Source organism: Somniosus microcephalus, unplaced genomic scaffold, assembly GCF_052327205.1.
Source record: "Somniosus microcephalus isolate GS21.2 unplaced genomic scaffold, FLI_Smic_1.0 unresolved_chr2, whole genome shotgun sequence".
In the NCBI taxonomy this organism is placed as follows: domain Eukaryota; kingdom Metazoa; phylum Chordata; class Chondrichthyes; order Squaliformes; family Somniosidae; genus Somniosus; species Somniosus microcephalus.
In genome coordinates, this window is record NW_028225180.1 from 16,773,914 (window position 1) to 16,799,520 (window position 25,607).

At 51.3% G+C, this 25,607-nt stretch overlaps 1 protein-coding gene across 1 annotated transcript; it reads right to left on the bottom strand.

The window, feature by feature from the left end:
• Positions 1-479: 479 nt before the first annotated feature.
• On the bottom strand, positions 480-2,416 carry LOC147092197 (uncharacterized). The gene is made up of 2 exons (XM_085975871.1): positions 2,173-2,416; positions 480-994 (listed from the first exon to the last, which is right to left on the bottom strand). The coding sequence occupies exons 1-2, from the start codon at positions 2,305-2,307 to the stop codon at positions 617-619; spliced, it is 513 nt and encodes a 170-aa protein (XP_085831997.1). The 5' UTR covers positions 2,308-2,416; the 3' UTR covers positions 480-616.
• Positions 2,417-25,607: the final 23,191 nt, after the last annotated feature.

The window sequence follows — 25,607 nt, forward strand, 5'->3', positions numbered from 1 at the left end:
GAGGGATCTGAAAACAAGGATGAGAATTTATGAAATTGAGGCATTGCTTAACCGGGAGCCAATGTAGGTCAGCGAGCAGAGGGGGTGATGGGCGAACAGGAACTTGGTGCGAGTTAGGACACGGGGAAGGTGAGTTTTGGATGACCTCAAGTTTACGTAGGGTAGAACGTGGGAGGCCGGCCTGGAGTGCGTTGGAATAGTCGAGTCTGGAGGTAACAAAGGCTCGGATGAGGGTTTCAGCAGCGGATGAGCTGAGGCGGGGCGGAGACGGGCGATGTTCCGGAGGTGGAAGTAGGCGGTCTTGGTGATGCCGTGGATATGGGGATCTGAAGCTCATCCCGGGGATCATAAATACTTCACCTTGTACACAGAGGAAGAGCTGGTGGGAGAAGGTAAGAAACACCGTACCTGATTTCAGGCACAGACCATTGCTTCCTGGGGGATGAACTCAAACATAATTAAAGTTTCATGCTCTGTCGAAAGTTTTGTTCGTGGAATCGACCTTATTTAATAGGAGAGAGAAAATACAGGTAATGTTTCAGTTTGGGAACAAATCTATTATTCCCTGACATCGACAGTCGTTCTTCGAGAGCAGCTCCAGGCCCACGCCCACCTCTCAGCCGGGTTTCGACCAGTCTCCTCCCACTCCGCTCTCCTCGTAGCCCCATTTGATGCGCAGGTTCGGGGGCAGCGCGGAGCGGCCCAGCTCCTGGAAGCTGGAGGTGTCGGGGTCGGCGGGCTGCCCGTAGAAGCGCAGGACGTCGCCGGCGCTGGCCATCTGGTGGAGCTGGGAGTTGGGCACCGGGCGGCCCAGCTCCTGGGCCAGCCCGCGCAGCAGCCGGAAGCGCTGGGCCTCGCCCAGCCGGGCCTCCGCCAGTCCCCGGGGGCGGGGTGTCCCGTGGTCCGCTCCAGCGCCGCCCGCACCGTCGCCTCCAGGCCGGCGGGGGGCGGTACCCTCCGGCTCGGGGACCGGGGGCACGGCCAAGCTCGGCTCCTGGAGAGAAAGGGAGAGAGAGATTAACCTCCTCCCACAGTTGCTATGGTGATTATCCCTCCCCCCCAGTTGCTATGGTGATTACTCCCCCCAGTTACTATGGTGATTTCCCCTCCCCCCAGTTGCTATGGTGATTACCCCTCCCCCGTTACTATGGTGATTTCCCCTCCCCCCAGTTGCTATGGTGATTCCCCCTCCCCCCAGTTACTATGGTGATTTCCCCTCCCCCCAGTTGCTATGGTGATTCCCCCTCCCCCCAGTTGCTATTGTGATTACCCCTCCCCCCAGTTACTATGGTGATTACCCCTCCCCCCAGTTGCTATGGTGATTTCCCCTCCCCCCAGTTGCTATGGTGATTTCCCCTCCCCCAGTTGCTATGGTGATTCCCCCTCCCCCCAGTTACTATGGTGATTACCCCTCCCCCCAGTTGCTATGGTGATTTCCCCTCCCCCCAGTTGCTATGGTGATTTCCCCTCCCCCCTGTTGCTATGGTGATTTCCCCTCCCCCCAGTTGCTATGGTGATTACCCCTCCCCCCAGTTGCTATGGTGAATACCCCTCCCCCCAGTTGCTATGGTGATTACCCCACCCCCCCCAGTTGCTATGGTGATTTCCCCTCCCCCAGTTGCTATGGTGATTACCCCACCCCCCCAGTTGCTATGGTGATTACCCCTCCCCCCAGTTGCTATGGTGAATACCCCTCCCCCCAGTTACTATGGTGATTACCCCTCCCCCCAGTTGCTATGGTGATTTCCCCTCCCCCCAGTTGCTATGGTGATTTCCCCTCCCCCCAGTTGCTATGGTGATTCCCCCTCCCCCCAGTTACTATGGTGATTACCCCTCCCCCCAGTTACTATGGTGATTACCCTCCCCCCAGTTGCTATGGTGATTTCCCCTCCCCCCAGTTGCTATGGTGATTTCCCCTCCCCCCTGTTGCTATGGTGATTTCCCCTCCCCCCAGTTGCTATGGTGATTACCCCTCCCCCCAGTTGCTATGGTGATTTCCCCTCCCCCCCAGTTGCTATGGTGATTTCCCCTCCCCCAGTTGCTATGGTGATTTCCCCTCCCCCCAGTTGCTATGGTGAATACCCCTCCCCCCAGTTGCTATGGTGATTTCCCCTCCCCCCAGTTGCTATGGTGATTACCCCTCCCCCCAGTTGCTATGGTGATTACTCTCACCTCCTCTCTTTCCTCCTCCTGCCCTCTCCCCGGGCTCCACACACCGTCCCCTAAGTGCCTGCGGCCCGGGAGCACAGGCCGGCCCGGCCACGCGATGCTCAGCCCCCGGCTCACGCTCCGCACCGCCGCCGCCATTCTCCTCTGCTCGGCCCGGGGACCCGGACAGGGGGCGGGGTCGCAGCCGCACAGAGAGCCGGGCCAAACCCCGCCCCTCGACTTTAGCCTTTGCGCAGCCGCAGATCGAGCGACTCCAAGCCCCGCCCCTCCTTCACCCGCCGCGCAGCCGCAGATCGAGCGACTCCAAACCCCGCCCCTCTCCTTCACCCACTGCGCAGCCGCAGATCGAGCGACTCCAAACCCCGCCCCTCGTCTCCACCCACTGCGCAGCCGCAGATTGAGCGACTCTAAGCCCCGCCCACTCCTTCACCCGCTGCGCAGCCGCAGATGGAGATACCCCAAGCCCCGCCCCTCCCCAGCGCCCGCTGCGCAGCCGCAGACGGCGGCCACTCCAGGCCCCGCCCCTTGCAGCGGACCGGCGGGTTTGAGTCACTGCGCATGCCCGGTCCCCCACGCCGCGCATGCTCACAGTCGGGCGGGCGACGCGGAGCACTCTGGGGGTTGTAGTCCACTGACTGGAGGCCTTAGGCCCCAGAGAAGCTCAGAAAGTCACAGCTAAAGGAGGCCATTCGGCCCATGGTGCCTGTGCTGGCTCTTTGAAAGATTCCAGCCATTTAGGCCCACTCCCCCACTGCTCTTTCTCCAGCAGGAGTGTGATGGAATACTCTCCACAACTGGACCAGCCACATAAATACCGTGGCTACAAGAGCAGGTCAGAGGCTGGGTATTCTGCGGCGAGTGTCTCACCTCCTGACTCCCCAAAGCCTTTCTACCATCTACAAGGCACAAGTCAGGAGTGTGATGGAATACTCTCCACTTGCCTGGATGAGTGCAGCTCCAACAACACTCAAGAAGCTCGACACCATCCAGGACAAAGCAGCCCACTTGATTGGCACCCCATCCACCACCTTAAACATTCACTCCCTCCACCACCGGCGCACCGTGGCTGCAGTGTGCACCATCTACAAGATGCACTGCAGCAACTCGCCAAGGCTTCTTCGGCAGCACCTCCCAAACCCGTGACCTCTTCCACCTAGAAGGACAAGGGCAGCAGGTGCATGGGAACACCACCACCTCCAAGTTCCCCTCCAAGTCACACACCATCCTGACTTGGAAATATATCGGCTGTTCCTTCATCGTCGCTGGGTCAAAATCCTGGAACTCCCTCCCTAACAGCACTGTGGGAGCACCTTCACCACACGGACTGCAGCGGTTCAAGAAGGCGGCTCACCACCACCTTCTCAAGGGCAACTAGGGATGGGCAATAAATGCTGGCCTTGTCAGCGAGGCCCACATCTCATAAACAAATTTTTTTTTAAATCCCTGCAAATTGTCCCCTTCAACTATTTAACCAATTTCCCCTTTTTTGAAAGTCGCTGTTGAATCTGCTCCCACCGCCTCTTCAGGCAGCGCATTCCAGATCAAACAAAGAAATATTTCATTTCTCCAGCGCCTTTCACAACCACCGGACGTCCCAAAGCACTTCACAGCCAATGAAGTACTTTTTTGAAGTGCGGCCACTGTTAAGAACATAAGAAATAAGAGCAGGAGTCGGCCATTCGGCCCCTCGAGCCTGCTCCGCCATTCAATAAGATCATGGCTGATCTTTGATCTCAACTCCACTTTCCCGCCCTACCTCCATATCCCTTGATTCCCCGAGAGTCCAAAAATCTATCGATCTCAGCCTTGAATATACTCAACGATTCAGCATCCACAGCCCTCGGGGACAGAGAATTCCAGAGATTCACAACCCTCTCAGTGAAGAAATTCTTCCTCATCTCAGTCTTAAATGGCCGACCCCCTTATCGTGAGACTGTGACCCCTAGTTAGTCATAGAGTCATAGAGTTAAACAGCACAGAAAGAGGCCCTTCGGGCCATCGTGTCTGCGCCGGCCATCAAGCCCTGTCTATTCTAATCCCATTTTCCAGCACTTGGTCCGTAGCCTTGTATGCTATGGCGTTTCAAGTGCTCATCTAAATGCTTCTTGAATGTTGCGAGGGTTCCTGCCTCTACCACCCTTTCAGGCAGTGAGTTCCAGATTCCAGCCACCCTCTGGGTGAAAAAGTTTTCCCTCAAATCCCCTCTAAACCTCCTGCCCCTTAACTTGAAACTATGCCCCCTTGTTATTGACCCCTCTACTAAGGGGAAAAGTTCCTTTCTATCTACCCTATCTATGCCCCTCATAATTTTGTACACCTCAATCAGGTCCCCCCTCAGCCTTCTCTGCTCTAAGGAAAACAACCCCAGCCTGTCCAGTCTCTCTTCATAGCTGAAGCGCTCCAGCCCAAGTAACATCCTGGTGAATCTCCTCTGCACCCTCTCCAATGCAATCACATCCTTCCTATAGTGTGGCGACCAGAACTGCACAGTGTTCCAGCTGTGGCCTAACTAGCATTTTGTACAGTTCCATCATAACCTCCCTGCTCTTATATTCTATGCCTCGACTAATGAAGGCAAGTATCCCATATGCCTTTTTAACCACCTTATCTGTTGTGTCCGAGAATAATAAGACAGAAGACTGCAGGGGAACGGTACAACAGGTGTTTACTCAACGTGGCTCACTCTGGAACTGAACTGTACAGATTCCTACTCAGTGCTATATAGAGGTGTGGTCACTGCCGGTACTGCAGTATACATGAGCTGTAAAAAGTAGTTCCCCCTTAAAGGTATATACATTACAATTCCTCCCCTTTTAGATTAACAGTACCATAACACTCATTTAACAATTAAATATCAAACTAATTACAATTAACACTTTTAACATACAACGTTAGGTGAAAATAGTCTATTTATATATTCAGTCTTTGGGGAGGCTTTCTGATCCTTTCTGGATAGCGCCTTTCCCGAGAGTCTCGCTCTTGGTGCGGAGGCGATTCTGGCACCCTGTCGTCGGTTGGGTCATCAGCTTCCGATGCTACTGTTTCTGGGGTAGATGCGACCTGTACGTCGGGTTGCTCACCAGGTACGTATGAGCGAGACATGGGGTTGACTTGTTCCTGTGACTCTAGGATCTGGTCAGCATGGCATCTCACGATGTTCTCCCCAACGTCCACTGTGTACATTAGTGGGCCCTGCCGTGTGCATATCGTTCCTGGCTGCCATTTTTCTGTTCGGTAGTCGCGGGCCAAGACTGGTTGCCCTACATTGAAGCTCCTTGTTGGCTTCTCATGGATGTGCTGGAATTGCTTACTCTCAACATCTCTTCGTACGTTTGGTCTGAGCAAATCCAGGCGAGATCTTAACCTTCGGTTAAAGAACATCATGACCGGGGCCTGGCTGGTGACTGCATGTGTCGCATTCCGGTAGGCGAACAGGAAATTGTCCACCTTGTGCTGCAGCGGAATGTTGTCATTGTACATAGCCTTTATTGCCTTCTTAAAGGTTTGTACGAACCTCTCAGCCAATCCATTTGTGGCTGGATGATACGGGGTGGATGTGTAATGCCTTACCCCATTCTTCTTCAGAAACCTCCGGAACTCTTCGGACACAAACTGTGGTCCGTTATCGGAACAAATCTGTTCTGGCAAGCCATTCCTGGCAAAAATGGTCCGTAGGACTGCAATAGTTTTCTCCGTGGTGGTGGAGGACATTTTGATGACCTCAGGCCATTTCGAGTGCGCATCCACGGCTATTAAAAACATTGAGTCCATGAATGGACCAGCAAAATCAATATGCACCTGTTGCCATGGAGATGAGGGCCACTCCCATGGGTGTAGAGGGGCATGTGGTGGTGCATTTTGGACTTTCTGGCATCCTGAGCAGCTCTTGGTCAGGTCCTCGATTTGTTTATCGATTCCCGGCCACCACACATAAACCCTGGCAAGGCTTTTCATTTTTACCCCTCCCAGATGACCCTCATGAAGCTCATTGAGCACTCTATCCCTTAACTTGGGTGGAATTACCACTCGGGATCCACACATCAAGGTCCCCCGGCACACTGACAGCTGTTCTCTTCTTGTCGAGAATGCTGGCAACAGTGAGTCGCCATGTGCTGGCCATCCCTTCACCGTCAAATCATATACCCGAGACAGTGTTGGGTCATTTCGGGTCTCCTGTTCTATACGAGCGTTGGTTACCGGTAGGTATTCAACTATAGTCGAATGAAATATTTCGACAGGATCCACTGCTGGTGTTTCCTCCGCAGTAGGCAGTGGCAGGCGTGATAGCCCATCAGCATTTCCATGCTGTTTCATGCCCTTATATTCAATCTCATAGTGGTGTGCCCCTAGAAAGAGTGACCATCTTTGTAGTCGTTGCGCAGTCATCACCAGAACGCCCTTCTTCGGATTAAAAATGGAGACAAGAGGCTGGTGGTCAGTCAGCAAGGTGAATTTCTGCCCGTGCAGATAGTGATTGAACTTTTTCACTCCCCACACTAGACTGAGGGCCTCCCTGTCAATCTGGGCGTAGTTACGCTCGGCTGAGGTTAGTGATTGTGACGCAAAGGCTATTGACCTCTCTGAGCCGTCCGAGAATTTGTGCGACAGCACCGCTCCAATGCCGTAGGGTGACGCATCACACGCCAACCGAATTGGTAGTGCTGGGTTGAAATGGGCCAATACCTCTTTCGATGTGATTAGTGTTTTGCTCTTCTGGAAAGCTCGTTTACATTCGTCACTCCACTTCCATGGTGTAATGATCAATAACATGTCATTCTATAGTGGACACTAGGTGGAGCCGTAGCACTGTGTAGAGCTGAATATAGCTGTATGTATATAAGATTACACTACCCAGCTGTATAGATATTAAGACTACATTACCCATGAGGCACTAGGCTACCCACAAGGCAACAGTCAAGATGGCAGCCTGCACACTGGAGCACACATGCTGCATCTCTACAGATACTGTACCTAGAGAACGTGTACTGAATAAATGACTAGCTAGAAGCTAGCAGTGTTCATAATAAGAATGTCTAGTTATTAATGAACATAAGATGGTACCAGGATGGTGAAGATCTGCTGAAAATTGTGAAAAGCGACATGGAGAATTTGAAGCCACCAGAGCGTTTGAATCTCAAGGGAAATGTTGACTACAATTGGTGGATTTTTAAACAACAATTCGAACTCTACATTGCAGCCATCGGATTCGGTACGAAGCCAGACGCAAGGAAGATAGCGTTGCTGCTTATGGTTGCAGGCCCACAGGCGATAGAGGTATTTAATACATTTGTATTTAATCCAAAGGAGAACAGAGAAAAATTAGAAGATGTGCTAAAAAAATTTGATGCACATTGCTCTCCCAAAAAGAATGAGACGTATGAAAGATACATCTTCCGTTCTCGGACACAGCAACAAAATGAGACTTTTGATAGCTTTATAACTGATCTGAAACTGAAAGCACAGACATGTAATTTCTCTGAGCTGAAATCATCCATTATTCGTGACCAGATTGTGTTTGGTATTCATGATAAAAAAGTCAGGGAACGTCTGTTGAGAGAAACCGAACTAAATTTGGAAAATGCGATGAAAATATGCCAAGCCAGCGAGCTAGCTCGAAAGCACACGAAGGCTTTCAGTGAAATCAATAATGATGCGATTGTAATGAGTGATAATGCTGCTGTCGGTGCTGTGTCCTACAAGGGGAAGAAACGTGGGCAGAACAGAAATGAAAAGCAATCGGAGGATGAAATTTTTAATTGTAAACGCTGTGGTTACAAACACCAGTTAAGACAATGCCCAGCGTTTGGAAAAATGTGCACAAAGTGTAATGGAAAGAATCACTTTGCCAAACAATGCTTTTCAAAAGTAAAAACAACGGAAGGGCAACAAGTTAATGTGATTGAGGACACTGATTTAAGTGAAACATTTTTTGTAGGAATGGTGTCATGTGACGATATCAAAAAAGATACAGAAAATGTGCAGCCCTCAGAAATGAACAATGCTGAACATAAAGTCAATGCAGTAAAAGTGGACAACTGGATGATCCCACTGCAGATAAATGGAGCATTAGTTACATTGAAACTGGACACTGGGGCAAAAGCAAACTTAATCAGTATGAGTGACATAAAAAATATGAAAGAAAAGCCCAAAATACAGAAAAAGTCAGTACTACTGAAGAGCTATAATGGACAGAAAATAGATAGCTTAGGTGTATGCAGACTTAAAGTGACAGTCAAAGACAAAGTGCATCATCTCATGTTTTCTGTTGTGGCTGAAAGACTTGATTCGATACTAGGTGACAAAGCTTGTGAAGACTTAGAACTGGTCAAGAGAGTCTACCGTATAAACTGTGCCATAAGCAGACCAGATGACTCAGGTGATGAAGCAGAGAGCCCATCAAGGATGAAAAGGCCAAAGGGTATCCATATCTTCAAAAAGCCTAGTTTCTCCAAGAAGAAAGAAAAAGACTTTAAGGTCAAAGAGAAGCCAAAGGAAGAAAAGCACAAAGAGCAAAAACACAAGGAGAAAAAGTCCAAAGATATAACCGCAGCAGATGTTGTTAAGCAGTGGAAAGAGAAAAAGAAAAAGAAGCCTGCACCAGAGCAGGAAGCAGTTCCGGTGGATACTCCTTCTTCCCTCAGGCCAATCTTTGGTGTTCCATTAGCCGAGGCTGCTGAGAGGACTATGCTGTATGATGGGATCCAGCTGCCAGCAGTTTTTCGAGAGTGCATTGACTATATTGAGAGTTATGGCATGAAGAGTGAAGGAAACACTGAAACCATCTCCAAGCAAAGATCGCAAGGAGACCTCGATCTATACAAGAGCAGATCGAAGACAATGCCGCAACTGCATCTTATCATTCACCGCCAGAACAATCTCATGAAGACACATCAGACTTACCCATGTTGAGAAGATCCACACGTGAAGTAAAAAAGCCTGATAGACTTAATCTTTGAGTACAATGTAAAGCTTTGAAAATGTGTTGACTGTTTTGAAAATGTTTATGTTTATAGAGCACTAACAAAAGTGTTACTGATATTATCTTTATTGTTTTCTTGAAAGTTGATTGATATTGATTTTGTTAAACCTCAAAGAAAGGGGGATGTAATGATCAATAACATGTCATTCTATAGTGGACACTAGGTGGAGCCGTAGAGCTGTGTAGAGCTGTATATAGCTGTATGTATATAAGACTACACTACCCAGCTGTATAGATATTAAGACTACATTACCCATGAGGCAATAGGCTACCCACAAGGCAACAGTCAAGATGGCAGCCTGCACACAGGAGCACACATGCTGCATCTCTATAGATACTGTACCTAGAGAACGTGTACTGAATAAATGACTAGCTAGAAGCTAGCTGTGTTCATAATAAGAATGTCTAGTTATTAATGAACATAAGACATGGCACCCCAGTTTGCAGTAGGGTGTTCAGTGAGTGTAGTATTGTAGACAAATTTGGCAAGAACTTATGGTAGTAGTTTACCAGCCTGAGGAACGACCTCAGTTGTGACACGTTTTCCGGTGCTGGGGCCTTGACTACTGCCTCAGTCTTTTCAGGGGACTTATGTAACCCCTCTTTATCGATAACGTGGCCACAATATGAGATCTGTTTTCTAAAAAACTCGCATTTGGGGCGGTTAGCTCGGAGCCCATATTCCTTCAATCTAGTGAGCACCTGCTCCAGGTTGGCGAGGTGATCACTGTCATTTTCGCCCGTGACCAGGATGTCGTCCAAATAACACTGGGTCCCTGGGATCCCTTGCAGGACTTGTTCCATTGCCCTTTGCCAAATAGCCGGAGCTGATGCTACCCCGAATACCTGCCGGTTATATTGGTAGAGACCTTTATGGGTGTTGATTGTGTGGTATTTTTTTGATGCTTCTTCTACCTCCATTTGCAGATACGCCTGGGCCAGATCAATCTTAGTGAAGTGTTTCCCTCCAGATAGCGAGGCGAAAATATCTTCAATCCGCGGAAGTGGATATTGTACGGTGTGATGGACTTGGTTCACTGTTACCTTAAAGTCCCCATAGATGTGAACCTTCCTTGGTTCCCCAGGCGTGCTGCTCAATGACTTTTTCATCACAGGGACGATGGGTGTAGCCCACTCGCTCCAGTCTACCTTGGGCAGTACTCCTGAACGTTCCAAACTCTCCAGCTCTGCTTCGACGGCTGGGCAGATCGCATAAGGTACCGGTCTGGCCTTAAAAAATTTTGGGCTTGCGTTTTCTTTGATTTTAATTGTTGCTGTCATGCCTTTTAGTGTTCCGAGTCCTTGCTGGAACACTTCTTGCGCGTCAATTTTAATTGTCGCTGTCAGTTAGGATCTTTGACAGTCGCCCAGGAGTGACGTCGTCATCCTTTTTGGCAGCCACAGTCAGTGCTTGTATGGAATGCCAATCCAGCTGTATTTTCCGGATCCATTCACGTCCCAGTAATGGTGGTCCTCCATCTTGCAATACATACAGGTCTAGTTTTGGTGTTTCCTTACCGTTATATATAACGGACACCCTTATTTTTCCTTTGGGGTAGACTTTTTGCCCCGTGTACCTCTTCAAAATAATTTTTGAGTCTCTCAAGGGTATGTGTGAGAATAGCCGCTCATAGTCCCGTCGGTTTATGACTGTTAGGGCTGATCCTGTGTCCAATTCCATTTTTACCTGGACTCCTGCTATCTTGAGAGTGACCCAAATGGTTCGGTGATCCTCCGTTTTGATCTCATTATGTAGTTTCAGACGACTCAGCTCCCTGTTTTCGGAGTCGGTATCACTCTTTTGTTTGTCTGAACTATTCTCCGTCACCTTATGTACCTTCTTGTACTTCTCCTGTGGAGATTTCTTATTGCCGGTTTTCTTTCACGACCTGCAGACTCGTGCTATGTGTCCTACTTTTCCACACTGTCTGCACACTTTGTCTTTGAACCAGCAATCATTGTGGTCGTGTGTTGTTCTGCCGCAGCGATAGCACTTCTCAGTTCTGTATGACATTTCGTTTGTGCCATATTCTTGCGGTCTCTGTTGTATCTCTGCAGCGCCCCGTGCTGCTGCTTCATATGATACCGCAATGCTGAAAGCCTTGTCCAGCGTAAGGTCCTTTTCAGATAAAAGCCGTTTCTGGGTTCCTTCACTTTGAAGCCCACACACAAACTTGTCCCTTAAGGTATCTGCCAGTCCCGTTCCAAACTGGCAGTGTTTCGATAGTTTGCGCAGTTCTGTTAAATATTCAGCATTGCTTTCATCCTTATGCTGGTTCCGTTTGTGAAACTTGAATCTTTCTGCTATCAGCAGCGGTGTGGGGTTTAAATGTTCCTGTAGTATCGTCACTATGTCTCCAAAACTCTTTTCCACTGGCTTCGCTGGGGTTACTAGATTTTGTAATAAGCCATACGTCTTTGCACCCATTAAATTTAACAATACCGGCGCTTTCTTGTCATCTGACACCTCATTTGCCTTGCAGTATACCTCTATTCGTTCGACATATGTAGTCCAATCTTCGACTTCATTGTCAAATGCGGTGATACTGCCACTCTTCGGCATTTTGAGTGTGGTTTAAAATGGCATCGCCCACACTTTCCTTCCTCCCCTGCTGCTGCCAACGCCGCTTTCGGCGGTCCTCGTGGCAATGGCGGTGCCCTGTAGGTTTCGTGTGCTTCTCCTGAGCTGCTGCCAACGCCACTCTCGGCGGTCCTCGTGGCAATGGCGGCGCCTCGCGGGTTTCTGCGTGTCTCTCTCCCTCTCCTCGACGCTGCTCGGCCCCTGAACACCGGCTGCGCCCTGCCCTCTCTCTCTCTCTCCCCCGTCGACGCTGCTCAGCACTTTGCTGTGCCACTCGGTCGGGCCCTAGCCCGCCGCTGTCCGGGAAGGGTCTGCGCACTACCTGTTGCCAGCTCGTTTCACTGGACCGCCGCGACTGGAAAGCCAAGCCTGGCTCTCAACAGCCTCCCCCGTGATTCTCGAGTCTCTGCTGGATGACTGGGCGGTTGCCCGTGGTCGACGCCCGTGTCTCTGGCCTTGACCTCCAATCTACTGGTCTCCAGGAACGAATCCCTGGGAGGTGATGCAGAGTTACAGGTAGGATCGAATTTGTCTCGTCGCCAATGTTGTGCCCGAGAATAATAAGACAGAAGACTGCAGGGGAACGGTACAACAGGTGTTTACTCAACATGGCTCACTCTGGAACTGAACTGTACAGATTACTACTCAGTGCTATATATGTAGTGTATGTACCTTTAAGGGGAGAACTACTTTTTACAGCTCCTGTATACTGTAGTACCAGCAGTGACCACACCTGTATATAAACCCTGAGTAGGGATCTGTACTGTTAGTTTTAGAGTAACCCTCATCCAGTAAACACCTGGGCCTAGAAATTGGGTATAGCCCCGCCAGCACGTTTGCGCTGAAAATTTTGCGCCCGCCGCGGAGTCAGTTGTGCCCGCCCCAAATTCACTTTCAGCGCCCCAAAGCGGAACCGGGCGCTGGTACAGGGTGTGTCCGCCCCGCTTGGGGCGCTGAAAGTGAATTTCAGCGCTCCCGGTCCCGCTGCGCCACCCGATGCGGTGCGGCAGGCTGCTGTACTGCAGGCCTCCCCCTTCTCTTAAGGGGGAGGTGCCTGCAACGGCCGGAGCCCCGATTGCAAGTGCCGGCAAAAGAGCCCGGCACAACGGAGAAGTGCCGGGCTCCACGGAAACCAGCCGGCAGTGCCGCGGGGGGGGGTGGCGGAGGCCGGGGAAGGAGGTGCGGGCAGGCGGCCGCCGAAAAAGCGGCCGCCCCGCACCTCCACCTTAACTTGCGCCGCTAAGGCTGCAGTAAGGACCCGGTCTCCCGATGTTGTTAGCGCCCACCACGGAAGAGGCGGCCGCTACTGAAGATGGGGATCGGTGTGGTTTCGGGCGGTACCGGGGCACTGCGCACACCGATGACGTCATCGGTGCCGGCGCAGCGCTACCGGCTAACGCCGATGTTAGGGCCCACCCAATTTCGGGCGCGACGCAACTTCCGGCGCAACCCACTCTTTCGCCCCTAATTGGGCGCAAACGCAACTGAATTTCTAGGCCCTGTTGTTTGTTATCTGCAGTCTCTGTCTATTTATTGAAGGACACCATACATCAAGATACACGGATTTAACAATATACAGGTGTGGTTACTGCTGGTACTGCAGTATACATGAGCTGTAAAAAGTAGTTCCCCCCTTAAAGGTATATAAATTACATTATCTAACTGTCCTGCTGCCTTCAGGGATCTATGTACATGCACACCAAGGTCCCTCGGATCCTCTGTCCTTCCTAGGGTCCTACCATTCATTGTGTATTCCCTTGCCCTTTTAGTCCTCCCAGTTCTTGATACTCCAGCCAAGGGGAAACAACCTCTCAGCATCTACCCTGTCAATCCCCTTCAGAAGAGTGGGAGAGCAATAGTGGTAGGGGATTCTATCGTAAGGGGAACAGATAGGCATTTCTGTGGCCGTAGACGTGACTCCAGGATGGTTTGTTGCCTCCCTGGTGCCAGGGTCAAGGATGTCACTGAACGGCTGCAGGGCATTCTGAAGGGGGAGGGTGAACAGTCAGAGGTCGTGGTTCACATTGGGACCAATGACATGGGTAGGAAGAGGGATGAGGTCCTGCAGCAAGAATTTAAGGAGCTAGGTAGCAGACTAAAGAGCAGGACCTCAAAGATTGTAATCTCTGGATTACTCCCGGTGCCACGAGCTAGTGAGTATAGGAATAGGAGGATAGAGCAGATGAATGCGTGGCTAAAGAGTTGGTGCAGGAGGGAGGGCTTTCGTTTCCTGGATCACTGGGTCTGCTTCTGGGGAAGGTGGGACTTGTACAAGTCGGACGGGTTGCACCTGAACCAGAACGGGACAAATATCCTTGCGGGGAGGTTTGCTAGCACTGTTCGGGGGGGTTTAAACTAACTTGGCAGGAGGATGGGATACAGAGTGGAGCTATAGTAGGGGGTGATGTACAGCCAAATATAGAGGAAAAAATAAGTCAGACTGGAAGGCAGAGCAAATATGTAACGGCACAAGGGAGTAGGGCAAGGCTGGATGGCATTTATTTTAATGCAAGGAGTCTTACGAATAAGGTGGATGAACTGAAGGTGTGGATGAACACATGGGAGTATGATATTGTTGTTATCACAGAGACATGGTTGAGGGAGGGGCAAGACTGGCAGCTCAATATTCCGGGGTATAGAATCTTCAGGCGAGACAGAGGGGGGGGTAAAAGAGGAGGGGGTGTCGCAATATTAATTAAGGAGACAATTACTGCTGTAAGGAGGGATGATATATTAACAGGTTCCTCTAATGAGGCCATATGGGTTGAACTTAAAAATAAAAAGGGGGCTAGCACTTTGCTGGGAGTGTACTAAAGGCCCCCAAACAGCCAGGGGGAGATAGAGGAACAGATATGTAGGCAAATCTCAGAGAAGTGTGCAAATAATAGGGTAATAATAGTGGGGGATTTCAACTTCCCCAATATTAACTGGGATAGTCAGAGTGTGAAAGGCTTAGAGGGTGCAGAATTCTTAAAGTGCATCCAGGAGAGCTTTTTGAGCCAGCATGTAGAAAGTCCTACAAGAGAGGGGGCGGTACTGGACCGGGCAAGTGGTAGAAGTGTTAGTAGGTGAGCACTTTGGTGACAGTGACCACAATTCGGTGAGATTTAAGGCAGTCATGGAAAAGGACAAGGATGGACCGGAAATAAAGGTTCTACATTGGGGGAAGGCCGATTTTAATATGATAAGGCAGGATCTGGCCAATGTGGACTGGGATCAGCTACTTGAAGGAAAATCCACATCGGAGCAATGGGAGTCTTTCAGAAAGGAAATTGAGAGAGTACAATGGCAACATGTTCCCGTAAAGGTCAAGGGTGGGACCAACAAGCCCAGGGAACCTTGGATGTCAAGGGATATACGAGAATGGATTAGGAAAAAAAGGGGGGCCTTTGCCAGATACAAAGGATTAAAGACAGAGGAAGCCCAAGAGGAGTATAAAAAGTGCAGGGGGATACTTAAAAAAGAAATTAGGAGAGCGAGGAGGGGCCATGAAATAACACTGGCGAGCAAAATAAAGGAAAATCCAAAGGTGTTTTATAAGTATATATTAAGGGCAAGAGGATAACTAGGGAAAGAGTAGGGCCCATTAGGGACCAAAGTGGCAAACTGTGTGTAGAGCCAGAGGATGTAGGTGGGGTTTTAAATGAATTTTTTGCATCTTTGTTTACTATGGAGAAGGACGATGTGGACATAGAAATCGGGCAGGGGGACTGTGATATACTTGAACATATTAGCATCGAGAGGGAGGAGGTACTAGCGGTTTTAGCAGGCTTAAAAGTGGATAAATCCCCAGGCCCGGACGAAATGTATCCCAGGCTACTATGTGAGGCAAAGGAGGAGATTGCAGGGGCTCTGACACAAATTTTCAGAACCTCTCTGGCCACAGGGGATGTGCCAGAGGACTGGAGAACAGCTAACGTAGTACCATTATTCAAGAAGGGTAGTAGGGAAAAACCAGGGAATTACAGGCCAGTGAGCCTAACATCAGTGGTAGGGAAATTATTGGAAAAAATTCTGAGGGACTGAATTAGTCTCCACTTGGAGAGACAGGGATTAATTAGGGATAGTCAGCATGGCTTTGTCAAGGGAAGGTCATGTCTGACCAATTTGATTGAATTTTTCGAGGGGGCGACTAGGTGTGTGGATGAGGGTGGTGCAGTGGATGTGGTTTACATGGATTTCAGTAAGGCTTTTGATAAAGTCCCGCATAGGAGACTGGTCAGGAAGGTAAGAGCCCATGGGATCCAGGGTGCCTTGGCACATTGGATACAAAACTGGCTTAGTGGCAGAAGGCAGAGGGTGATAGTCGAAGATTGTTTTTGTGACTGGAAGCCTGTGTCCAGTGGGGTACCGCAGGGATCGGTGCTGGGTCGCTTGCTGTTTGTGGTCTACATTAATGATTTGGATGTGAATGTAAAAGGTATGATCAGTAAGTTCGCAGATGACACGAAAATTGGTGGGGTGGTAAATAGCGAGGCGGGAAGCCTCAGGCTACAGGATGATATAGATGGGTTGGTCAGATGGGCGGAACAGTGGCAAATGGAATTTAACCCTGAAAAGTGTGAGGTGATGCATTTTGGATGGACTAACAAGGCAAGGGAATACACAATGAATGGTAGGACCCTAGGAAGGACAGAGGATCAGAGGGACCTTGGTGTGCATGTACATAGATTCCTGAAGGCAGCAGAACAAGTGGAAAAGGTGGTTAAAAAAGCATATGGGATACTTGCCTTCATTAGCCGAGGCATAGAATATAAGAGCAGGGAGGTTATGATGGAGCTGTACAAAACGCTAGTTAGGCCACAACTGGAATACTGTGTGCAGTTCTGGTTGCCACACTATAGGAGGGATGTGATTGCATTGGAGAGGGTGCAGAGGAGATTCACCAGGATGTTACCTGGGCTGGAGCGCTTCAGCTATGAAGAGAGACTGGACAGGCTGGGGTTGTTTTCCTTGGAGCAGAGAAGGCTGAGGGGGGACCTGATTGAGGTGTACAAAATTATGAGGGGCATAGATAGGGTGGATAGAAAGGAACTTTTCCCCTTAGTAGAGGGATCAATAACCAGGGTGCATAGTTTCAAGGTAAGGGGCAAGAGGTTTAGAGGGGATTTGAGGAAAAACTTTTTCACCCAGAGGGTGGTTGGAATCTGGAACTCACTGCCTGAAAGGGTGGTAGAGGCAGGAACCCTCACAACATTCAAGAAACATTTAGATGAGCACTTGAAACGCCATACCATACAAGGCTACGGACCAAGTGCTGGAAAATGGGATCAGAATAGACAGGGCTTGATGGCTGGCGCGGAGACGATGGGCCGAAGGTTCTCTTTCTGTGCTGTATAACTCTATGACTATGAGAATCTTAGGAAACGTGGCAATTGGTGGGATATGGGAAGAGTGCGGGAATATGGTATTGAAATAGAGGATCAGCCATGATCATATTGAATGGCGGAGCAGGCTCGAAGGGCCGAATGGCCAACTCCTGCTCCTTATGGTCTTATTTGGCCGTCATCACATTGCTGTATGTGGGAGCTTGCTGCATCGCAATTTGGCTGCCCGCCTCTCCTACGCTACAACAGTGACCACACTTCAAAATAGTGCTTCGTTGGCTGTGGAGCGCTTTGGGAGGTCCGGTGGTTGCGAAAGGCGCTTTCTTTCTTTACCGACATGCCACCATTGCTTTTGGTGCCACCATTCTATAATTGACAGGCCTCCTCGCTGGTGACGAGGTCTTAGACTGGCTCAGCATTTTCCCTTGAACACAGGATTCCATCGGATATACGGCACAGAAAGAGGCCATTCGGCCCAACCAGTCCATGCCGGTGTTTATGCTCCACTCGAGCCTCCTCCCGTCTTTCCTCATCTAAATCTATCAGCGTAACCCTCTATTCCCTTCTCCCTCATCTCCTTGTCCAGCCTCCCCTTAAATGTATCGATACTATTCACTTCAACCACTCCCTGTGGCAGCGAGTTCCACATTCTCACCACTCTCTGGGTAAAGAAGTTTCTCCTGAATTCCCTATTGGATTTCTTGGTGACGATCTTATATTGATGGCCTCTAGTTATGCTCTTCCCCACAAGTGGAAACACTCTCTCTGTATCCACTCTATCAAAACCTTTCATCATTTTAAAGACCTCTATTAGGTCACCCCTCAGCCTTCTTATTTCAAGAGAAAAGAGACCCAGCCTGTTCATCCTTTCCTGATATGTATACCCTCGCATTTCTGGGATCATCCTTGTAAATCTTCTCTGCACCCTCTCCAGTGCCTCGATATCCTTTTTATAATACGGCGACCAGAATTGTACGCAGTACTCCAAGTGTGGTCTAACCAAGGTTCGATGTTTCGATAACTTCCCTACTTTTCAATTCTATCCCTCTAGAAATAAACCCTAGTGCTTGGTTTGCTTTTTTTATGGCCTTGTTAACCTGCGTCGCAACTTTTAGTGATTTGTGTATTTGTACTCCGAGATCCCTTTGTTCCTCTACCCCACCCAGACTCGCACCCTCCAAGTGATAAGTGACCTCCCTATTCTTCCTACCGAAATGTAATACGTCACAGGGTGACTTTCTGTGCCATGACAGCTTATCTATGATTGACGTGGTTGCACGGGGCTGTGGGATCTTTACATCCAGCTGAGAGAGCAGACGGAGCCTCGATTAACATCTCATCCGCAAGATGGCACCTCCGACAGTGCAGCGCTCCCTCAGTACTGCCCCTCCAACAGTGCAGCACTTCCTCAATATTGCCCATCCGACGGTGCGGCGCTCTCTCAGCACTGCCCCTCTGACAGTACGGCACTCTCTCAGTACTGCCCCTCCGACAGTGCGGCGCTCCCTCAGTACTGCCCCTCCGACAGTGCAGCACTCCCTCAGTATTGTCCCTCCGACAATGCGGCGCTCCCTCAGTACTGACCCTCCGACAGTGCGGCGCTCCCTCAGTACTGCCCCTCCGACAGTGCGGCGCTCCCTCAGTATTGTCCCTCCGACAGTGCGGCGCTCCCTCAGTACTGTCCCTCCTACAGTGCGGCGCTCCCTCCGTACTGCCCCTCCGACAGTGCGGCGCTCCCTCCGTACTGCCCCTGACAGTGCGGCGCTCCCTCAGTACTGCCCCTCCGACAGTGCGGCGCTCCCTCAGTACGGCCCCTCCGACAGTGCGGCACTCCCTCAGTACTGCCCCTCCGACAGGGCAGCGCTCAATCAGTACAGCCCCTCTGACAGTGCTGTGCTTCCAGATTGCGGGAGTGTATTTATCCCACTTGCTCAGAATTATACCTTTGAAGGTGTTTCACTTGTCTACTACTGAAACGAATGGGGAACCTAGATAAACATTTAAGAAAGACTTACATTTCTATAGCGCCTTTCACCACCTCAGGACGTCCCAAAAGCGCTTTACTTCCAGTGACGTGCTTTTGAATTGTGGCCACTGTTGTAATGTAGGAAATGTGGCTGCCAATTTACACACAGCAAGATCCCACAAACAGCACTGTGGTAAATGACCAGATCACCTGTTTTTAGTGATGGTGATTGAAGGGGGAAGCTTAATAAGTGCATGAGGGAGAATTAACGAGCGTTAAGTTACGAGGAGAGATTACACAAACGAGGGTTGTATTCCCCGGAAGTTAGAAGGTTAAGGGGTGATGTGATCGAAGTTTTCAGGATATTAAGGGGAACAGATAGGGTAGAGAGAGAGAAACTATTTCCGCTGGTTGGGGATTCTGGGACTGGGGGCAGAGTCTAAAAATTAGAGCCAGACCTTTCAGGAGTGAAGTTAGGAAACACGTCTACACACAAAGGGTGGGAGAAGTTTGGAACTCTCTCCCGCAAACGGCAATTGATGCTAGTGTGGCGGTACCACCGGTTGTCCCTTACTATATATATACACATAATAATTCCCTTTAACTTACCTTTGTATGTACAGAACTCACCTGTTTGGGCCGTTGCCCTTTTAACTTACCTGTTTGGGCCGTTGCCCCTTTAAGACGTGCTAACGTCATGTCGCGCATCACGTGATGCATGCACGATGGCTGCCGGCACAGCTCGGCCTACCGTGCCCGTGAATTCGGCCACATCGGCCAGCTGCGGTGCTGGCGCCTCCCGCTCTCGCGACTTCGGCCGCATCAGCCAGCGGCAGCGCCGGGTGCCTCTCGCTCCCGCGACTTCGGCCGCAACGGCCAGCCTCAGTGCCGGGTAAACGCGCCGACGTATCGCGCAGGTCACGTGACCGCCCCAAGCGCGGGCGAACGCGCTGACATCACCACGCAGTCACGTGACGCCCGAAGCGCGGGAAAACACAGCCAAGCGTGACGACGTCATCACGCTATCCAGAGGTCTGCGGACTCAGTCCTCGTGGCATCCCCGCTGGGGAAAAGACCTACTTCACAGTGCTCCTGCATCCAGCCGCCTTACCTGCTGTATTTCGTCTGTTCTTGTAAATAAACAACTTCTAGATTGTTCTCCTGAAGTCGAACTCGATTATTTAGTAGGCATTCGTCCAATATCTGCTGAGGTCAACCCGAATTCCTACAATTGGTGACCCAACGACGTGAGTACGGGAGCTCATCAATTCCTACACTACAATTGGTGACCCCGTATCCGTGAACGATTTTCACGGAAGCAACGCGCAGCCTGAACCACGTCTTCACAGAAGATGGCCGACGAACAACCGACAAACAGCAACCGATGAACACCAGTTCCTACATTGGCGACCCCGTCTTTGCGAACGTATTCGCAAAGGAAGCGCAGCCTGGAGGTGATCCCATATTTCACGGACAAAACGCAGCCGGACCCCGATTTTTGTGAACAATTTTCACAAAAGAAGCACGCCATGGAAGCACCAGCCATTCCACTGTCGCTACCGCAAGTCAGGGAGAAACAACCGCCCTCATGCTTTGTAAAGGTAGAAGCCCTGTTCACCAAGAACATCGATGCGTCGCAGACCACACACTTGCTTACGGTCTCCGTGTTCGACTTTTCTACCGCCACGCGGGTCGTCCGCCTCTACGTCCAATGCAACAGCAAGTATAAATTTCTCCAAGCGCGGGGTACAGCATGTTCGGGCCCACAAGATCGGAGTGCACCCTGCGGGGATACCACGAGGACTCACTCCTCTTGAAACACGAGGACTCACCCCCGTAAACCACGAGGACGCACTCCTCGCGCACCACGAGGACCCATCCCTCGCGAACCACGAGGACCCATCCCTCGTGAAAAACGAAGATTCTTTCCCCGCCGACGACACACCAGCCCGTCAGCCTGCTGGTTGAGTTACCTACCACACTTTTCGGTGAGAAAGAGAAGCGTGCCGCTCTCCCGGCTGTTTTCTCCTATAGCAAGAACAACTACAAGTATTGCCGCCCTCCGGGCAGAGTTTACCCCTACCGCAATCAACATCAACCCGAACCGTTGCCGCCCTTTCTCCAGTTTTCTCCTTAACAAACGCAAACATCTACTGACGCTGCAAACATCGAGGACTTGTCCAACGGGCATCTCGCGGCCGCGATCAGCCACGTGAAAGTTGCTGTCCGCACCGATCACTGATCAACGCAGCAACTTTTCACCCTCCGTTGTTTTATCATCGTAGCACTATGGCACACACCGTTCCATGCGTTCCAGCCTCCAGAAGGTTTCACTCACCTGTCGGCGAGTTCACCGACCTCGCCTGTCAAGTCCTTCTGGATCGCTCGTTTGGCGTTCCTGCAGAGTTCGTCGGAACAAGGACTTGTTCCAACATCAACGGAGACATCGCCCGCGTCCGCCCAACCTGCCCGTCACTCTGACAAGGTCTGCTGTTTCACACGTCTCCACGGTCCTTCGCCTGATGGATACGTTTTATTCACCACGACGCGCGTAAGGATCCGCTTACGACCAGCATCTTCAGACCTGGCCCGCCAAGTCGAGAGCACGTCCACCGAGACCACTAGCTCGTCAGACCATCTCATCTTTGGACTTTCGTTAAAGCGAATTCTGGGGTGTGCATGTGGTGGCACCACCGGTTGTCCCTTACTATGTATATGCATAATTCCCTTTAACTTACCTTTGTATGTACATAACTTACCTGTTTGGGCCGTTGCCCCTTTAACTTACCTGTTTGGGCCGTTGCCCCTTTAAGATGCGACCTAACGCGCTGACGTCACATCGCGCATCACGTGGCGGCCGCCGGCACAGCTCGGCCTACCGCGCCCGCGACTTCGGCTGCATCGGCCAGCTGCGGTGCCGGCGCCTCCCGCTCTTGCGACTTCGGCCGCATCGGCCAGCGGCAGCACCGGGTGCCTCTCGCTCCCGCGACTTCGGCCGCAACGGCCAGCCTCAGTGCCGGGTAAACGCGGCGACATATCGGCGTGGGTCACGTGGCCGCCCCAAGCGCGGGCGAACGCGCTGACATCACGACGCAGTCACGTGACGCCCGAAGCGCGGGAAAACACAACCAAGCGTGACGACGTCATCACGCTATCCAGAGGACTGTGGACTTGGTCCTCGTGGCGTCCCCGCTGGGGAAAGACCTACTTCACAGAGCTCCTGCATCCAGCCGCCTTACCTGTTGTATTTCGTCTGTTCTTGTAAATAAACAACTTCTAGATTGTTCTCCTGAAGTCGAACTCGATTATTTAGTAGGCATTCGTCCAATACCTGCTGAGGTCAACCCGAATTCGTACACTAGATCAATTAATTTTAAATCTGAGATTGATAGATTTTTGTTAACCAAAGATATTAAGGGATATGTGCCAAAGGCGGATAGATGGAGTTAGGTCGCAGATCAGCCATGGTCTCATTGAATGGCGGAACAGGCTCGAGGGGCTGAATGGCCTCCTCCCGTTAACATAGAAACTAGGAGCAGGAGTCGGCCATTCGGCCCCTCGAGCCTGCTCCGCCATTTAATGAGATCATGGCTGATCATCCAAATTCAGTACCCTGTCCCTGCTTTCTCCCCATATCCCTTGATCCCTTTAGCCTTAAGAAATATATCTAACTCCTTCTTGAATATATTTAATGAATTGGCCTCTACTGCACAGAAACCACAGAAACCCCACAGTGCAGATAAAGGCCATTTCGGCCCATCGAGCCTGCACCGACACATATCCCACCCGATCCCCGTAATCCCTACACCAACACATATCCCACCCTATCCCCGTAACCCCACGTATTTAATCCCCCTAACACTAAGGGTCAATTTATCATAGCCAATCAACCTAACCTGCACATCTTTGGACTGTGGGAGGAAACCGGAGCACCCGGAGGAAACCCACGCAAACACAGGGAGAATGTGCAAACTCCACACAGACAGTCACCCGAGGCCGGATTCGAACCCGGGTCCCTGGCACTGTGAGGCAACAGTGCTAACCACTATGCCACCGTGCCTTCTGTGGTAGAGAATTCCACAGGTTCACCACTCTCTGGGTGAAGAAATTCCTCCTCATCTCAGTCCTAAATGGCTTACCCCTTATCCTTAGACTGTGACCCCTGGTTCTGGACTCCCCGCCATCGGGAACATCCTTCCTGCATCTAGTCTGTCCAGTCCTATTAGAATTTTATAAGTTTCGAGATCCCTCATTCTTCTAACCTCTAGTGAATATAAGCCCAATTGACCCAATCTCTCCTCATACGTCATTCCTGCCATCCCAGGTATCAGCCTGGTGAATCTTCGCTGCACTCCCTCCACGGCAAGAACGTCCTTCCTCAGGTAAGGTGACCAAAACTGCACACAATACTCAAGGTGTGGTCTCACCAAGGCCCTGTACAACTGTAGCAAGACATCCTTGTTCCTGTACTCGAACCCTTTCGCTATGAAGGCCAACATACCATTTGCCTTCTTAACCGCCTGCTGCACCTGCATGCTTACCTTCAGCGACTGGTGCACAAGGACACCCAGGTCTCGTTGCACTTCCCCTTTTCCCAATCTATTGCCGTTCAGATAATAATCTGCCTTCCTGTTTTTGCCACCAAAGTGGATAACCTCGCATTTATCCACATTATACTGCATCTGCCATGCATCTGCCCAATCACCCAACCTGTCCAAATCATACTGGAGTTTCTCTGCATCCTCCTCACAGCACACACGCCCACCCAGCTTTGTGTCCTCTGCAAACTTGGAGATATTACATCTAGTTCCCTCGTCTAGATCATTAATATATATTGTGAATAGCTGGGGTCCTAGCACCGATCCCTGCGGTACCCCACTAGTCACTGCCTGCCACACGGAAAAAGACCCGTTTATTCCAACTCTTTGCTTCCTGTCTGCCAACCAGTTTTCTATCCAAGTCAGTTCCTAATGTAACAGGCTCGAGGGGCTGAATGGCTTCCTCCTGTTCCTGTATAACAGGCTCGAGGGGTTGAATGGGCCTCCTCCTGTTCCTAATATAACAGGCTCGAGGGGCTGAATGGCCTCCTCCTGTTCCTAATATAACAGGCTCGGGGACCTGAATGGCCTCCTCCTGTTCCTGGAAAGGAATAGCAGGATATGTTGAGGGGGGTGAGATGAAGTAGGGTGGGAGTAGGCTCGTGTTTCTGTGCTATACGCCCTCCCGAAACTCCTTAACTTCAGTACTTCCTGCCTTTTAAGGTTAAGGACTTGGCTCCTGCTCTTGGGCCTTTCTGATTCCCAGATCCTGTTAATGTTTATTAATCTATGGCTACTGCCACTGAGGGTGGTGATGACCTCACGTTCACGTGAATATTATGGGTCTTTTAGGAATACCTGTCCCTTTTTTTCCAATCACTCATTCTCGGAATGTGGGCGTCACTGGCAAGGCTGCGGCTCAGTGGGCAGCACTCTCGCCTCGGAGTCAGAAGGTTGAGGGTTCAAGTCCCACTTCAGAGATGTGAGCTCAAAAATCTAGGCTGACATTCCGGTGCAGTGCTGAGGGAGTGCTGCACTGTCGGAGGGGCAGTACTGAGGGAGCGCCGCACTGTCGGAGGGACAGTACTGAGGGAGCGCCGCACTGTCGGAGGGACAGTACTGAGGGAGCGCCGCACTGTCAGAGGGGCAGTACTGAGGGAGCGCCGCACTGTCGGAGGGGCAGTACTGAGGGAGCGCCGCACTGTCGGAGGGGCAGTACTGTGAGAGTGCTGCACTGTCGGAGGGGCAGTACTGTGAGAGTGCTGCACTGTCGGAGGGGCAGTACTGAGGGAGCGCCGCACTGTGGGAGGGGCAGTACTGCGAGAGCGCCGCACTGTCGGAGGGGCAGAACTGAGGGAGCGCCGCACTGTCGGAGGGGCAGTACTGAGGGAGTGCTGCACTGTCGGAGGGGCAGTACTGAGGGAGCGCCGCACTGTCGGAGGGACAGTACTGAGGGAGCGCCGCACTGTCGGAGGGGCAGTACTGAGGGAGCGCCGCACTGTCGGAGGGGCAGTACTGAGGGAGTGCCGCACTGTCGGAGGGGCAGTACTGAGGGAGCGCCGCACTGTCGGAGGGGCAGTACTGAGGGAGCGCCGCACTGTCGGAGGGACAGTACTGAGGGAGCGCCGCACTGTCGGAGGGACAGTACTGAGGGAGCGCCGCACTGTCGGAGGGGCAGTACTGAGGGAGCGCCGCACTGTCGGAGGGGCAGTACTGAGGGAGCGCCGCACTGTCGGAGGGGCAGTACTGAGGGAGCGCCGCACTGTCGGAGGGGCAGTACTGAGGGAGCGCCGCACTGTCGGAGGGACAGTACTGAGGGAGCGCCGCACTGTCGGAGGGACAGTACTGAGGGAGCGCCGCACTGTCGGAGGGGCAGTACTGAGGGAGCGCCGCACTGTCGGAGGGGCAGTACTGAGGGAGCGCCGCACTGTGGGAGGGGCAGTACTGCGAGAGCGCCGCACTGTCGGAGGGGCAGAACTGAGGGAGCGCCGCACTGTCGGAGGGGCAGTACTGAGGGAGTGCTGCACTGTCGGAGGGGCAGTACTGA